The sequence below is a fragment of the Pseudonaja textilis genome, chromosome Z (assembly GCF_049901715.1).
Source record: "Pseudonaja textilis isolate UNSWEBS1 chromosome Z, rPseTex1.2, whole genome shotgun sequence".
Lineage (NCBI taxonomy): Eukaryota > Metazoa > Chordata > Lepidosauria > Squamata > Elapidae > Pseudonaja > Pseudonaja textilis.
This window is the reverse complement of record NC_142008.1, coordinates 125,939,825-125,954,817: the sequence shown is the minus strand read 5'-3', so window position 1 is coordinate 125,954,817 and position 14,993 is coordinate 125,939,825. Positions and strand designations below refer to the sequence as shown.

The window sequence follows — 14,993 nt, the reverse complement described above, 5'->3', positions numbered from 1 at the left end:
TTCTGGGAGCTGAAGTCCAGGCAGACTAAAGCAGGCAGGCTGGGGGATTCTGGGAGCTGAAGTCCAGGCAGACTAAAGCAGGCAGGCTGGGGGATTCTGGGAGGTGAAGTCCAGGCAGACTAAAGCAGGCAGGCTGGGGGATTCTGGGAGCTGAAGTCCAGGCAGACTAAAGCAGGCAGGCTGGGGGATTCTGGGAGTTGAAGTCCAGGCAGACTAAAGCAGGCAGGCTGGGGGATTCTGGGTGTTGAAGTCCAGGCAGACTAAAGCAGGCAGGCTGGGGATTCTGGGAGTTGAAGTCCAGGCAGACTAAAGCAGGCAGGCCGGAGGAATTCTGGGAGTTGAAGTCCACCCCCTCTTAAACTTGTTGAAGTTGAGAAACATTGTGTTGGAGCCGATCCTTGAGTGACCAGTCCAGCCTATGAGGAATTGCAATTTCCCAATTAGAACAATTAACCAGTGGAACTGCCTGCCACCAGACACTGTGGGTGCTCCAACTCTGGAGGTTTTGAAGAACAGATTGGACAGCTGCCTGTCTGGAATGGGATAGGGTCTCAGGGGGTTGGACTAGCAGACCTCCGAGGTCTCTTCTGTAGAACGCACCGAAGTTGGAGAGGGCATTCTGGGAAATTTAAAGCAAACCCCTCCCCCATCCCTTTTTAAGTCGGTGCAGAATTTCTATCCCCATGGAAACCAAAGATTGTGATGTGCCAAGGATGCACCCTTTGTGCAAGCGGCGTTTTTTTTTTTTTTGCTTGCCACTCACGTTGGAAACACACACATCACAGCCATCTGCTCCGTTGCGGTCATCTCACAATTTCCTGCCTCCGTCAGTGGTTGGAAACAATTTCCGCCCAGCGTTGTGCAGAAACCCTCCCCATCCAAGCGCGCAACAACACAACTTGCGAGGCCCCGCGAAACCTTGAAAGCAGCGACAAAATGAGGGGTGGCGGTGGGTTGGAAAACTGGCGTAGATAACAGATAACCAGAGTCGGAAGGGACCTTGTAGGTCATCTAGTCCAACCCAACCCCCCACCCAAGCAGGAGACCCTACATCCTATTCCTGACCAATGGCAGTCCAGCCTCTCCTTGAAAGTCTCAAGCGACGGCGCTCCCACAGCTTCCGACTACCCACGCGAGGTCTCCTGTCTTGAGCGGGGGGGGGGGGTGGACTAGATGACCTCTAAGGTCCCTTTCCACCCCCCCCCCGGGGATTATTCTGTGGATCTCACAGGTACACCCCCCACTCCCAGCCAATGCAGTCATGAAAAAGAACCAAAGGGTCTCTTCTCTCTCCAACTTGGCCCTTTCTAAACCAGTTGGTTTTCATCGGCCATCGTCCTACCTTAGCCAGGCTACAATCAGGCTGCTGGGGAGGATGGGATTTGTAGGTCTGGCGACATTTGGGAAGGCAGAGGACCTCCCTAAGCCTCTTGCCAAAGACTGCCTTCCCAATATTGGTAGGCTTTGAACTACAAATCCCATCGTGTTGGGGGCCTATCTGAGCAGAGGGGGTTTTCTGGCAGACGTTTCGTGACCCAACTAGGGAATGTCTTCAGTGCTAGAAGGGAGTTTGTGAAAGAGGAGGAGGAGGAGGAGGAGGAAGAAGAGGAGGAGGAGGAGGAGGAAGAGGAAGAAGAGGAGGAGGAGGAGGTGGAGGGGGAGGAGGAGGAAGAGGAAGGGAGGGAGGGAGGGAAGGAAAGGGACTATGGGGCCTTTGGCGCTCTCTGACTTCGATGGTTTAATTCCAGACCTTTTATGACCCAATCGGAGAACGTCATCAGCGCTAGAAGGGAGGTGGGTTTGCAGAGGGGAACAAGGGGGGGAGGAGGAAGGGGGAGGAGGAAAAGGACTGTGGGGTCTCTCAGCTTCTTCGTTTTCCTTGCGGACGTTTCATGGCCCAACTGGGGAACATCACCAGTTCTACCGGGAGGGGGTGTTTGCTCCCGACTTATATTATCCCATCCTCCACAGCATCCCGGCTAGCTGAAGGCGACGGGTCCCTGTGGAACCTGGCCCCTTTTTTAAGCCAAGATGGCTGCCTGTCAGCCCTCCCCCACCCTGCCACAGCCCCCTGTCTGAAAATCAGAATCAAGAACGAGAAGTGAAGCCACATCCGGAGAGAGAAATTGAACCCAAAACTGCAGGAAATGCTAAGAAAAAGAGAGAGAGAAAAAAATACCCTCCTGCAAAACGAAAAAGCAGAGTCACGCATAGGTGTGTGTGGGGGAGGAACCCTGTACCCCCAAACAAGAGGGGGTGCAGCCCCCCTGCACCCTCCCCCGGTGAGCTTGGCAGGACATGGAAACGCTGAGAGAGAGAAAATCGGGCAGAAGGAACAACGTGGAAAAAAATATATGACTTTTTGGAAACGATTTCTCACATCCTTGGCAAACTTCGGAACGGAAATATATTGCTTTTTTTTTTTCGGCCTTGGCATGGCGGGGATGGCGCTCCCAGCTTCCCTCAACCATCATCCCCTGCCCGATGGAGGTCCGCTGCTTCCTGGCAGGGGATGATGGGCCCTGGAGCGCGCCTCAACCGAAGGAGGGGGAGATTTCTTCCTCCCTTTAAGAAGCCCACAAACTAGTCATGACGGCTACGAAACCGAAACCAGAAATGGCGTAGTAGGGTCTCCCGCTGGGCAAGGGGGTTGGACTAGATGACCTCCGAGGTCCCCTGATTATCTGCTATCTGAAACAGCCGGTCTCCATCCCTTGGGGATGCCCGAGGCGGAAGTGGAAAATGTTGGGGTAATCATTTTGTCTGAAGTGGTGTAGGGTTTCCTGCCGAGGCAGGGGGTTGGACTAGATGGCCTCCAAAGTCCCTTCCAACTGTTCTATTCTATTCTAAAAACTGAAGCTTATCCTCACGTAAAATTCAGGCAGCCCTTGACTTACAAACGGCTCGTTTAGTGACTGAAGTTGCACTGAACAAAGGGACTTTGGGGGCCGTTTTTCACCCTTACGGATGTTATAGCCTCCTTCGGATGCCTGGCCACCGACTCACGGTTATGGCTGCCGTAAGTCGAGGACCACCTGGTGCAAATCAAAATAAAGAGAGCAGGGAAAATAAAGGAGGATTAAAAGAAAAAGAGGGAAGGATACAAAAGGGAAAGAAAGAAAAATTTCATTTCCAACTTTTCTTCGCTGCAATAAAAGCCCAAACCAGATTAAAACCTCAATTTTTTTCCCCTATGTATTTTTTTCCACGTTTATAGCAGAAATGAGTCATTTTTTGGAAACCGCCGGATAATCTGATCCAAATATTCAAAATTCACATTTCCACCCCCACCTCCACCCTCTGTTTCAAACACCAAAGTCCCAGAACCAGACGGGACTGTGATTAAAACAGATTACGGGGTGATCCTCTATTTACAGCCGTTCATTCAGCGAAGGATACGACAGCTCGGGGGGGGGGGCGGGCGGGCAACAAGTTACGACCATTCTTTGCACTTACAACCTTGGATGCGTCCACCTGGTTCCACGATCCAAAATTCAGACGCTCGGCAGCGGACTGCTGGTCCATATAACCTCTTAAACAGAATCGGAAGGGGCCTGTGAGGTCATTTAGTCCAACCCTCCGCCCAAGCAGACCCTACATCGTTTTTGACAGATGGTAGTCCAAGTCTCTCCTTGGAAGAAGCCTCCAGGGATGAAGCTCCCAGAAAACCTTCCATCAACAACAAGAACCATCCTTAACAAGAGCTGGAAGGGACCTTGTAGGTCATCTAGCCCAACCCCGCCCACCCAAGTGGGAGATCCTCCACCATTTCTGACAGAGGGCGGTCCGGTCTCTTCTTGGAAGCCTCCAGGGATGAAGCTCCCACAACCTCCATCGACAACAAGGTCCCTCATGAAGAGATTAATAGAGCGGGAAGGGACCTTGTAGGTCATCTAGCCGAACCCCCTGCCTAAGCAGGAGAACCTATACCATTTTTGACTATCTACGACGGGGGCAGCCTCCCCTTTTGCGCACCTGGAGTCAAACGGGGGAAGCTGGATTCACTTAACAACCGTGTGACTCGCTTAAGCAACGGCATTGAGAAAGGTTCTGTCAATGGGGCGAAAAAAAAGAGAAAAAATCCACTCGGAACCGACTTCTCGCTTTAGCGACAGAAACATTGGGCACCCATGGTGGTCATTAAGTCGAGGACCGCCTGTCATTTGGCTATCCACATCCTTTCCCCCGTGCTCGGGGCTCCGTTCTTCCGTTCTTGTGAAAATTGACCTACACAACAACGGGGAGGTTGCAACAGGGCAGATGGGGCAGAATTCAGGACAGAGTTCTGAGTAGTTGTGTTTGCGTGTGGGTGTGCGTGTGCGTGCGTGCGACAGGAAGCCACAGGCCGTTCTGCAAGCGGGGCCCCGTAACAAGCAAGCTCATTTCTCACCCACCCACCCGCAGACCAGTCCGGTTTTTCCGGCCTCGCTGTGGCCAGAAATACGTTTGTTTTGCAAAGGACAAATTTTAAAAAAAACAACAACAACGAACCAACAAACAAACAAACAAAACCCAGTTTGCACGACAAGCCAGCCCAGGGTGGAAAACCATGGTTTGTGCGCGCCTCCAAACCAACCAGCCGATTCTCACGCTAACACACACACACACACACACACACACACACACACACACACACAGACACACGTGCTTAACTGAGTTTTTGCACACAACCGACCGGGCTGGTCAAAAAAAGAGATGGCTTGGATGCTTCGGGTGTGTGTGTGTGTGTGTGTGTGTGTGTGTGTGTGTGTATGTGTGTGTGTGTCTTTTCTTTTCTTAAAAAAATGTTTTATTATTCGATCGGAATGTAGAGGAGGAAAAAAAATAAGGGGAGAAAGAGAAAAAGGGATAGGAGAAAAATAGGAATGGGGGGAAAAAGTGACTTCTGATCCTTTTTAGCATCATAAAAGGTAACAATCGATCCATCGGAACAAAGCTGGGAGGGACCCTGGAGGTCTTCTAGTCCAGCCTGCCCTTTTTAGGAAGACGACCCTATACCATTTCAGTCAGAAACAGAGCTGGAAGGGACCTTGGTCTGTGTGTGTGTGTGTGTGTGTGTGTGTGTGTGTGTGTGTAGTAGAGGGAGGAATGGGGGGAGAGAATTTGTCCCTTGCGCCCCCTCCCCCAATTAGCACCAGTTCCTGCCCTCCCAGTTGCAACCACTGGTGGAAATCGGGGATGAGATAGGAAAGAGGGTGGAGTGGGGGGGCCTCTAAGAAGGCCGCCAACCCACCCACCCAAAAGAGAGAGAGCATCCTCTGCCCCCCCGGAACCGGGGCAGCGTTGCAGAACTCAGCTCTACAAACTGAGGGGGGTTTGTCTGACGGGTCCCCCCAACCTCCCGGACCCCTGGCAGAGGGAAAAGATACAGGGATGGGAAAATGGGGAGGGGCTGCTGTTTAGAAGCCCCCAAGCCAAGGGAAAAGAGAGGGGGGACAGAGGGGAGGAGATGGGGAAGGGCCAGAGAATTAGGGGGAGGTCGGGGGATGGGGAGAGGGGGCAGATAGGGAGGATGGGGAGAGGGGGGTAGGGGAGAGATGAGGGGTGGGGGAGGTAAAGGGAAGATGAGGGAGGGGCAGAGAAATGGGGGTTGGAGATATAGGGGGATGGGGGAGGTAGCGGGGGGGATGGGAAAACGGGGGAGAGAAATAGGGGGAGATGGAGAGAGGAAGATGAGGGAGGGGGAGAGAAATAGGGAGGGGGAAGGGGTCGTTGCCCCCTTTCCTCCCACCGCCCCCCCACCGCACCTTGGGCTGCAGAAACTTGGGGCCCTCCCCCAACTGGAAGGGAGCGTTGCGGGCAGGCGAGCGGCGCCCCCTCCCCTCTTCCCGCCCGGCCAGGCAGGAGGAGCACCGGGTGGTGCCCGCTCCCTCCGCCTGCCACCGCCTGGCACCGATGCGCGCCTCCCACCTGAAGCGGGGCGAGTCCTTCAGCCCTTCCTCCAAGCGCAGCGTGACCGTCATCCTGCCGGGGGGCTGCCGGGGGGCGGCGGCGGCGGCGGGTGCTCCGGTGCGGCCAGAGGCGAGGCAGTAGAAGCGGCTGGTGCTGCCGGTGGTGCTGCCGCCGCTGCGGTGCCCGCTCCGCCCCGGGGAGGAGTCGCGAGCGGCGCCCCGCCCGGCCGGGCCAGCCCCACAGAGGCGGCCGAGGGGAAGGAGGCGGCCGAGGGCGACCCCTGCCGGGCAGAAGGAGGCAGCCCTCGGAGGGCGGGGAGGGGCTCTCCTTGCACGCGCGCCGGACACGCACGCCGGCCCACAAACACTTCAAACACACAAGCGTGGAAACCCCCACACAAGCACACCAGCACACAAACACTTCAAACACACAAGCAGGGAAGCCCACCCACAAGTACACCCACAAGCACACAAACAAACACACAAATACACACACAAGAACACAAGCACAGAAACACACAACTACACAAACACACAAGCACAGAAGCCCACACACAAGTACACAACCACAGAAACACACATGCCCATAAGCACACAATCACACAAACACACACACAAGTATACAAGCACACAAGCACAGAAACACAAGCACACAAGCACACAAACACAAACGCACACAAACACACAATCACACCAGCCCAGAAACACATAAGCACACAAGCACGCAAGCACACAAGCATGCAAACACAAGCACACAAGCATACAAGCACACAAGCACAGAAACACAGAAACACACAAGCACACAAAATAACCACACAAGCCCACACCCAAACAGGCAAACACAAGCCCACAAACACACACAAGCAAGCACAGACGCCCCGAAGCCCACAAACCCTCAACACACAAGCACACAAGCAAACGCACAAGCCAGCCTGCGGACCGTTCCCACGTGCGGCTCCCGGGTTAGAGGCTTGCTGGGCGGGGGGGGGGGGAACCTGCCTCCCCTCTCCTTCCCCAACGGGCTTTTCCCCCTCCGGCCAAACCTGCCTCTCACCTGGACGGCAGGTAGGAGCGTCTGGCGTCGCCTTTAATCTGAAGCCCCTTAAACGGGGAGGCCTTGAAGCCCCGCGGGGAGCGTGGGAAATCGCGTGGGAAAGGGGTCCAGAAGAGGAATGGGTTACCCCACCTCCCAAGAAAGTTGCGTCCAGAGCGGTGGCCTAGAGGTGGAGCTCTCACCTGACAATCAGGAGGCTCGTGAGTTCGATCCTAGGTAGAGGCTAATATTGAGAATAATGGGCTCCCCTGTTGGACTAGATGACCTCCAAGGTTCCTTCCAATTTTATTGTTCTTGTTCCCTCGCTTCGAATGCCCACTCGGGGGAAACAGGAGGGATGGCCATGGGATTTCCTCATGGTCTCCTTTCCAAACCTCAATCTTAGGTTGTTTTTTTCCCCTGGGTCACAGGTGCAAAACTCATAAGCGGCCTTGCTGGGATTTCTGGCTCACGCAGAGTGCTTTTCTCTCCCCCAGGAATCGGTGCAAAAGTATTTAAAGTTTATTATGGACGGACATAAAAATAACATCTTGGACTATCGATGAAATAAATAATGAACAATTCTAATTCAATATGAATATGTGTCTATGTGTCTATGAATATATAAATAAATATATTTATTTGCTACGTGTAACAAATACGATTTAAAATTACTTTATTTGTATTCAAATGCATGCCATGCAGAATAGGGTGACTGACATAAAAATAACGGATTGAAATATTGAATAATCAAATCACAAAGGATTATAAGTTGAACAAGCAAATCATGGAAGATTTTTCATTGAACATAAATGTTTTATGTATTATGATTAGAATTATTTGAGCCTGTCAAATGGAACAAATATGATGAATATTATTTTATTTCGACGACACTCTGGTACCTCACTGTTCAGGCATTTATAAGTTTGTAAGAAAAATAAAAAACTTAAAAGGAAAAAAAAAAAGGATTTAAACTTCTGAACAAACCGAGATCGGAAGCTGGACTGTCGACGCATCTATAAAACCCACAAAATTTCCCTTCAAGCCAACTCGGCTTTGGGTGTTTCCTTGGCAAAGGAAGCTCAAGGATTTGGACTGGGTTTGTCAAGGATACCTGCCTCGTACTATCATATATGGTGGAGATGCCCAAAAGCTATATATATATATATGTATTGTATATACAGGATATATATTGGATTTTCCATGCGGTTGGGAAAAAATGATAATGCAACGTATAGATTTAAAACCAGAAATATGTCTTTAAAAAAATATTTTAGTGTACCGTTTCCTTTATTATACATCACATTTCCAGTTTTACAACTGGTTATATCAAGTCCTTTTTCAGATATATTATACACCCTGGTTATCACTATAATTCTCATAGTCATACATATAGTCTCTTTTAAATATACAGCGTTGTACATCATCATTATATTTCCATTATTTGGAAAAATCCTTTCTTAGGGAGCCCCTAGAAGCCGAAGATACGGACCCAATTTTACGGTTCTGGAGATTTTGTGATGATGTGCGAGGGGCCTTTCGCTTTTATATAGATAAGATTATAAAAAAGAAGTGCAAAGATTTGGATTGATTTCCTTCAACCTTTTCCTTCAAAGCCCTGAGATTTCCTTGTGGTCTCCTTTCCAAGTACCAATCTTAGCTTCCCCCACCAAGGCCGGCTTGAACAAAGGTGCAAAACTTGAGGATGTGACCGATTGGCCCCAAATAAAACTTTTATAGAGAGGCAGCCTGGCTTTTATCAGGAATTGACACTCACCCACACCCTTTTATAACCTTTAAAATAAAAATTAAAGGGAGGTTTTAAAAGTCTGAAGATTTCTGGACCACTAGTTTCTTTCCTTGGAGGGCCCTGACTGACCGGCCTCGGGGGGGTCAAGGAGAAGGATGACCACACAAGAGCTCGGCTCCGTCAGAGGGACCAAGATTTCCCAACAAGAGACTATCTTACCTGAATTATTTGGGATTCTTATCTGTTCATAATTATGATTAATGACTATTGATCACTATTATAAACCGATTGAAATTTGTTTATTTAGCTTCCCGGGACGATCACTCAGTGTTGTATCCTATGATTTAGGATGAGTGTATTTTTAGGATGACTTATGATTCTGATTTATCACTTCTAGCTTTCACGCACACTGAGAGTTTGTACGCAGGAGACAAATTCCAGGTGTGTCCAATCACACCAAGAGACTGGGAGTTCTAGTCCCGCCTTACGCACGAAAGCCACCTGGGTGACTTTGGGCCAATCACCAGGAGACTGGGAGTTCTAGTCCCGCCTTACGCACGAAAGCCACCTGGGTGACTTTGGGCCAATCACCAGGAGAATGGGAGTTCTAGTCCCGCCTTAGGCACGAAATCCAGTGGGTGACTTTGGGCCAATCTCCAGGAGGATGGGAGTTCTAGTCCTGCCTTAGGCATGAAAGCCGGCTGGGTGACTTTGGGCCAATCACCAGGAGAATGGGAGTTCTAGTCCCCCCTTAGATGCTCGGTGACTTTGGGCTAAACGCCATGAGACGGGGAGTTCTAGTCCCGCCTTAGACATGGGTGACTTTCGGCCAATCGCCGGGAGACCAGTTCTAGTCCCGTCTTAGCAGCTGGGCTAATTTTCAGGAGACAGGAGTTCCCTGGAATGCGAGCATTTCTGCTTTGGGGATTGCTGCGCGGTCTCCCATCCATGGGCTAAACAGTTGGAAGCCAGCCAAATATCTTCTCAAGGGGTGGATGGGGGGGGCTCTCCTCCTCCTCCGTCCCAGGCCGCCCAGGTTAAGCTCCGCCGGGGACAGGCCCGGCCGGACCTCCAACGCCACACCCGGAGCTGCGACCGGCCGCCAAGATGGACTGCGCTGGACGGCCACGTGCTCCCGCCTGGGCTCCTGCCGGATCCCGCCCCTCTCCCGGTTCCAACCAATGGGCCCACGGGTCGACACTCCCCCTGCATTCCGATTGGTTAACACCCCCCCTCGCGGAGGCAGGAGGAATTTTAAAACAATCGACCAGCCAATAGCGAGTTGAGGGCGCCGCAAGAGGCGCGTGAAGGAGGAGGTCCGGCCTCTCCGTCCTATGATTGGATGTCAGAGGTTAGAGCCGTCTCATCATTGGCCACCAAGGGTTTGGGGGTGGGTGGAACTTAAGGGAGAACCCCCGTCGGGGGGGCGTTGAGCAACGTTCGGTATGGCTACTGCGCCTGCGCCCGAGTTGGGGGCAAAGGAAGATTCTCGGGAGAGTGAGGGGAAATCCCCGCCTTTCGTTTCCCATTGGCCGCGGGATGAGGAGGCGCGTGAAGAGAAACGAGCGCTTAGGCTGAAAGGGAACGGGGGCGTGGCCAGCGCGGCCTCTCCCTCCGCCCCTCCTGCCGATTGGTCGGCGGCTCCAGCCGCGAGCGCCGGCCAGCGCCGCTCATTGGCGCGTCCAGCCGGAGCAGGGCGGGGCCGAGCTGGCGCGGGAGGGGGGGAGGAGGCGGCGCGTCCGGCGGCGCAGGCGCAGAACCGCACGCACGGTCACGCACGGCCTATGTATATGTGTGTGTGTGTGCGCGGGCGCGAGCGAGGGAGCGAGTGAGGGGAGGGGTGAGGGAAAGGCCGCGCGTTCCGTGAGGGGAAGCTCTCGCTAGCTCGGCTCGGGCCGCGGAGGCTGCGGAGGGGGAAGACTCGCCACGGGAGACCGAGGCCGAAGAGGAGGCCGAGGAGGAAGAGCGCCTTGAGCGAGCGGGCCGGGCCTTTCCAGGCTTCGGCTGAAGGCCGGTCACGGTGGCCGAGCTGGAGGAGGCCGGGCCCCGCCCCGCCCCCATCCCCCCACCGGTGGCGGCGGCGGCGGCAGCGGGGGCCCAACCCTCGCCCTTGTTGGCCGCCTCCGCCGCGGGGCCCATGGAGGGCCTGCCCGTGGAAGTGCGGGGCTCCAACGGGGCCTTCTACAAGGTGAGGGTGGGGGGGAAAAGGAGGAGGAGGAGGAGGGGTTGCCATGGCCACCAGAGGGCGGGGCCCCGTCGCCAAGGGAGAGCCGGGCAGAGGGGGCGTGGAGGTGGAGGGGGTTTGCAGGAGGTGTGAAGGGGCTCGAAGGCCAAACGGGGGCGGGACCCCCTCCCTTCCCCCCTTCCCCCTTCTCCCCTCCCCAGGGCGGCCTAGTACTCCCTCTAACTGGGGGGTCTCACCCAACCCCCTCCCCTCCTTTGCCCCCAAGAAAGGAAGGGGGAGCCCCCAAAAAAGTGTCTGGCCAGGGGTGAGAGGCCTAGAAACTATATCCCTCGGGGCTTTGATTGGCAGGGGCAGGTGCCCCCTCCAGGTGGGGGGAGAGAGGGAGGTGGGGGGGTCCGCAGGGAGGCCAGCCGTGGGGCTCCTTCGGGCCCGGCTCCCAGCCTGCCCATCCCTCCATTGGCTCCTTTTAAGGGGATAAAGGGTGGCTTGACCCCAGTTTGGGGTGGGGTGGGGCGGAAGGGGAAGGCGGGAGGGTCTTTCAAGGGGGCCAAAGAAAGCCTGTCGGGTTGACCCTCTAAAAAACTTCTCCTTTTTCTCTTTGTTAGGAAAGCACTGGTTTTTTTTTTTTTTTTAAAGCCTGCCTGAAGCCCCTTCTGCAAAGATTTATTTTCTTATTTATTATTAAGGAGGTATTGTTATTTATTGCCAGGAAGAGAAAAGAGAGCGAGGGGCGTTTCCTTCCCCTGCCTCTCTCCAAATAGCTTCTTTCCTTGTGGGGTGTTCACTTTTCCTGAAAAGTTTAACCCATATTTCCCTCCCTCCACCTTAATGTCTGCTTCAAGGGGAGCCTTGGCCAAGCGTTGTCAGTAACCCAGTGGGAGAAACACACAAACTTCCGTGGGCCAGCTGGGGGGGGGGGCCTCTCCAACTTGGCAGACTTTAAGACTTGTGGACTCCGAGGTCCAGAGTTCCTCCAAGAGGAAAGGATGGCAAGAGAGTTAAACAGGCTACAGCAGAGAGATGGCAGAGGAAGGGATTGCAAGAGAGTTAAACAGGTTATAGTGGATAGATATACCAAAAAAGGAATGCATTAGTTCCAGGGAACTCTGGGAGTTGAAGTTCACAAGCCTTAAAGTTACCAAGGTTTTCTTGGGGTTTTAAGATGGGGAGTTTTCCCTCTGCAGTCCTTTTTAGGAGGATGGTACAGTTGCTGGATTTAACACCCTTGCTTTAATAGCTTAGCAGAATCAGACAATGCAGGAATGATATTGGTGTGTGTGAATACCATATATATATGGTATTAAGCTTCGTTCGGGTATTTTCCCACGTCATTACAGTTGTGCTTTTAGAGTTATAGCAACGTTTCGGCAGAATCTCATCTGCCATCATCAGGCTTCTACATTGGGTTCCGTATTGAGATTCTGCTGAAATGTTGCTACAACTTTAAAAGCACAACTATAATGACATGGGAAAATACCCGAACAAAGCTGAATAACATACATGTAAGTACCTGTGAAAACTTAAGAAAACACACACATACACACATCTCCCCCCCCCTCTTTCTCTCTCTTTCTATTTATCTATCTATATACATATATGGAAGCAGGAACCTAGGAATGGGCAGCGTGAACCATTAGTTGGTCTGCATAGCAGAGAAATGCGTTTAGTGTAATTCCTGGTTCCACATTGGAGTAACCTCAACCTTTTTTTTTTCTTTCTTTCTTTTATGGGGTAGTGGTGGGATTGTGTGTTTGGCTAATTTTAGATCTCCCACCTCAAGTTGGGAGTCATGCCAGCCTGGGCGTTTGACATGGAGAAGGCCACAAATCAAAGGCAGAAATCTTTTGCGGCCTAATGCTTGGCTCTCTTGAGCAAAGCAGGTTATTTTCAGCCTGTTTGTATGTGCTGTGCTATGGCATCTTTATCAAGTAAGTTATTTTTAAAGCCATAAGTTTGCCATAACACGGTATTTTATTTTATTTTTGAACCAGCAATACAGGCAGACCTCATAGATGTCCTCAAAAGACTCCGTTTGAGCAACCGGGACTGCTGGGAGGGAGGTGGGGAGGAGGGAAAGCCCCCTTTTTTCTACGGATTCAGAAGAAGTTTCAGTCCTCCGCCCTCTTATTTGTAGCCCGGCAGCTTCTCCTGGGGATAGAAGAAGCCATTCTGCCCCTTTGGCCACTTCAAATCTACGTGGCGGGCAGCGGTTTCCATCCCTGCACGTTCTTTTAAATAAGCGGTTGTGGCATTGTGTTGTCTGCCTGTGATGTACCTGGCTGGTTCACGCATAAGACAGAAGGCGGGGTGGTTTCCCATGGCCTCTGACAAAGCTGCAGTTGGCCATTGTGATAGGAGAGCTAGGCCTTAGCGCACACCAGGGTAGGATTCTGGCGTTTCCAAAGCCTCATTCCCTGATGCCTTTAGGACCTTTGGCTCTTCGTAATAATGCGCTCTAGAAGGGCTTACCCACAGGACTGAAATTGGTGGGAAATTCATTATCCAACCGATGTGATGTCCGTTGGCCTTATGAACTACCTCTTGACAGCGGCATCCTTTCTCCCCTCCCAAAACAAAACAAAACACAAAAACACTTCCCTAGGGGAATTTGCTAACTGATTCCCACGTGTCTTTTAGCTTTCTTTGAGCCTGAGGTGTCTTTATCACTCCCCACCTTTCCCTTGTCTCTTTTTCTGAAATTGCCTGGATGGTTCTGAATTTCTTTGTAAGGTTTGGAAATCCTGCCTTAAGTCAGGGACACCCCCCCACCCTTCCTCCCAAGTTATACGAGGTGCTCTCGTGTCACATCTTGGGTGCCCCCAGCCATTGGGGTTGGTGGCTTAAAAGGGGTATGTGCGAACACGACTCCTTGGTGTTTTCGTTTCCAGGAAAATAAAAGGGAGGATGTGTACAGTCAGGAAATTTGCCTTGTCAACTGCAGCTGGGCGCGATCCAAGTAGCCCTTGGCCAGAACGCCAGGGCCCAGCTCCAGTAGCCGTTCCTTCCCTCTCCGCTGCTTCTCAGGAGGGGACACCCAGATAGATGCCTTTGCCCCCTTGTGGACCCTGGGTGGGGAAGGCCTCGTGCCCTTGGTGGCCAACGGTGGGTCTTCTGAGAGTTGGACTAAGACCTTCATCTCAGCTAGAAAAAACATTTGACATTGGAAAGTGCAGCCCAACTACCCCGTTAACCCTGAAAATACCCTCAAAGTAAGCCCTAGCTTGATTTGGAGACCTGCGCTCAATAGAAGCCCTACCCCCCCAAATAAGCCCTAATTAAGACCCCCACCAACTCCAGGGTGCTCGGGTAAAAATTCAGCTAGGGTGGGGTGGAGCTGCCCTACGACTTCCCTTCGGACAGGTGTATCCAGGCCTCGCACACTCCAAACACCTGCCTTGCGGGCAGATCAGGTAAAGGGAGGCAGGCGATCTAAATATACTCCCCGGATGCTAGGCCTTGCCCGACGCCAGGGGAGCTGCTTCCCGAGGGCGCGCAAGAGTCACCTCAGGCCTGCTGTGTTGCTCGGGCAGCGAGCCTTAACACAATGGCAGTTGGAAGGGGGCCTTAGAGGTCTTCTAGTCCAACCCCCCCCCTTGCGAGGGCAGGAGACACCTCTCCCCCCACCCCCACGCCATTCCAGACCAATCTCTTTTTTTAAAAGCCTCCACTGATGGAAGCAGCCACACCTTCTGGTGGCAAGCCGTTCCACTGTCCTCATTGTCAGGAAGTTTCTCCTTCATTCCAGGATCCTTCTCTCCTTGTTGAGTTTTCTCCTCCTGCCTTCGGGTGCTTTGGAGAGTAGGTGGGCCCTCCCTCTTCTTTGGGGCAGCCCCTCTGATACTGGAAGACCGTTATCATGTGTGTGCGTCCCCACACACACACACACCCACTTTAATCCTCCTCTTGCCTAGCCTGGCCGTACCCAATTAATGCAACCGTCCTTCGTATATTTTAGCCTCCAGAAGCTCCAAAAACGCTTCACTGGGGACAAGCCCTCTTCTAGCCAGCATTGCCAACCAGGAATGGTGGTTACTGCGGTTACCAGATCTGTCTTCCTCATTCCTCCTGCCCGTAGCCACTTTTAAGAGGAGCGGACTTCTGACTCCTAGAATTCCCCAGCCCGCAAAGCTGGGC

At 52.6% G+C, this 14,993-nt stretch overlaps 1 protein-coding gene across 2 annotated transcripts in view; it reads right to left on the bottom strand.

The window, feature by feature from the left end:
• Positions 1-6,087, bottom strand: part of ACAP1 (ArfGAP with coiled-coil, ankyrin repeat and PH domains 1) — a 41,716-nt gene extending 35,629 nt beyond the window's left edge. The window contains exon 1 of one of the 2 annotated variants that reach the window (XM_026723061.2): positions 5,911-6,087. In XM_026723061.2, the coding sequence (XP_026578846.1) occupies positions 5,911-5,963 (53 nt within the window). In that variant the 5' untranslated portion in view covers positions 5,964-6,087. The remainder of the gene's footprint in view (positions 1-5,910) is intronic. The other variant, XM_087916428.1, reaches the window with a different exon arrangement.
• Between the last annotated feature and the right edge of the window lie 8,906 nt (positions 6,088-14,993).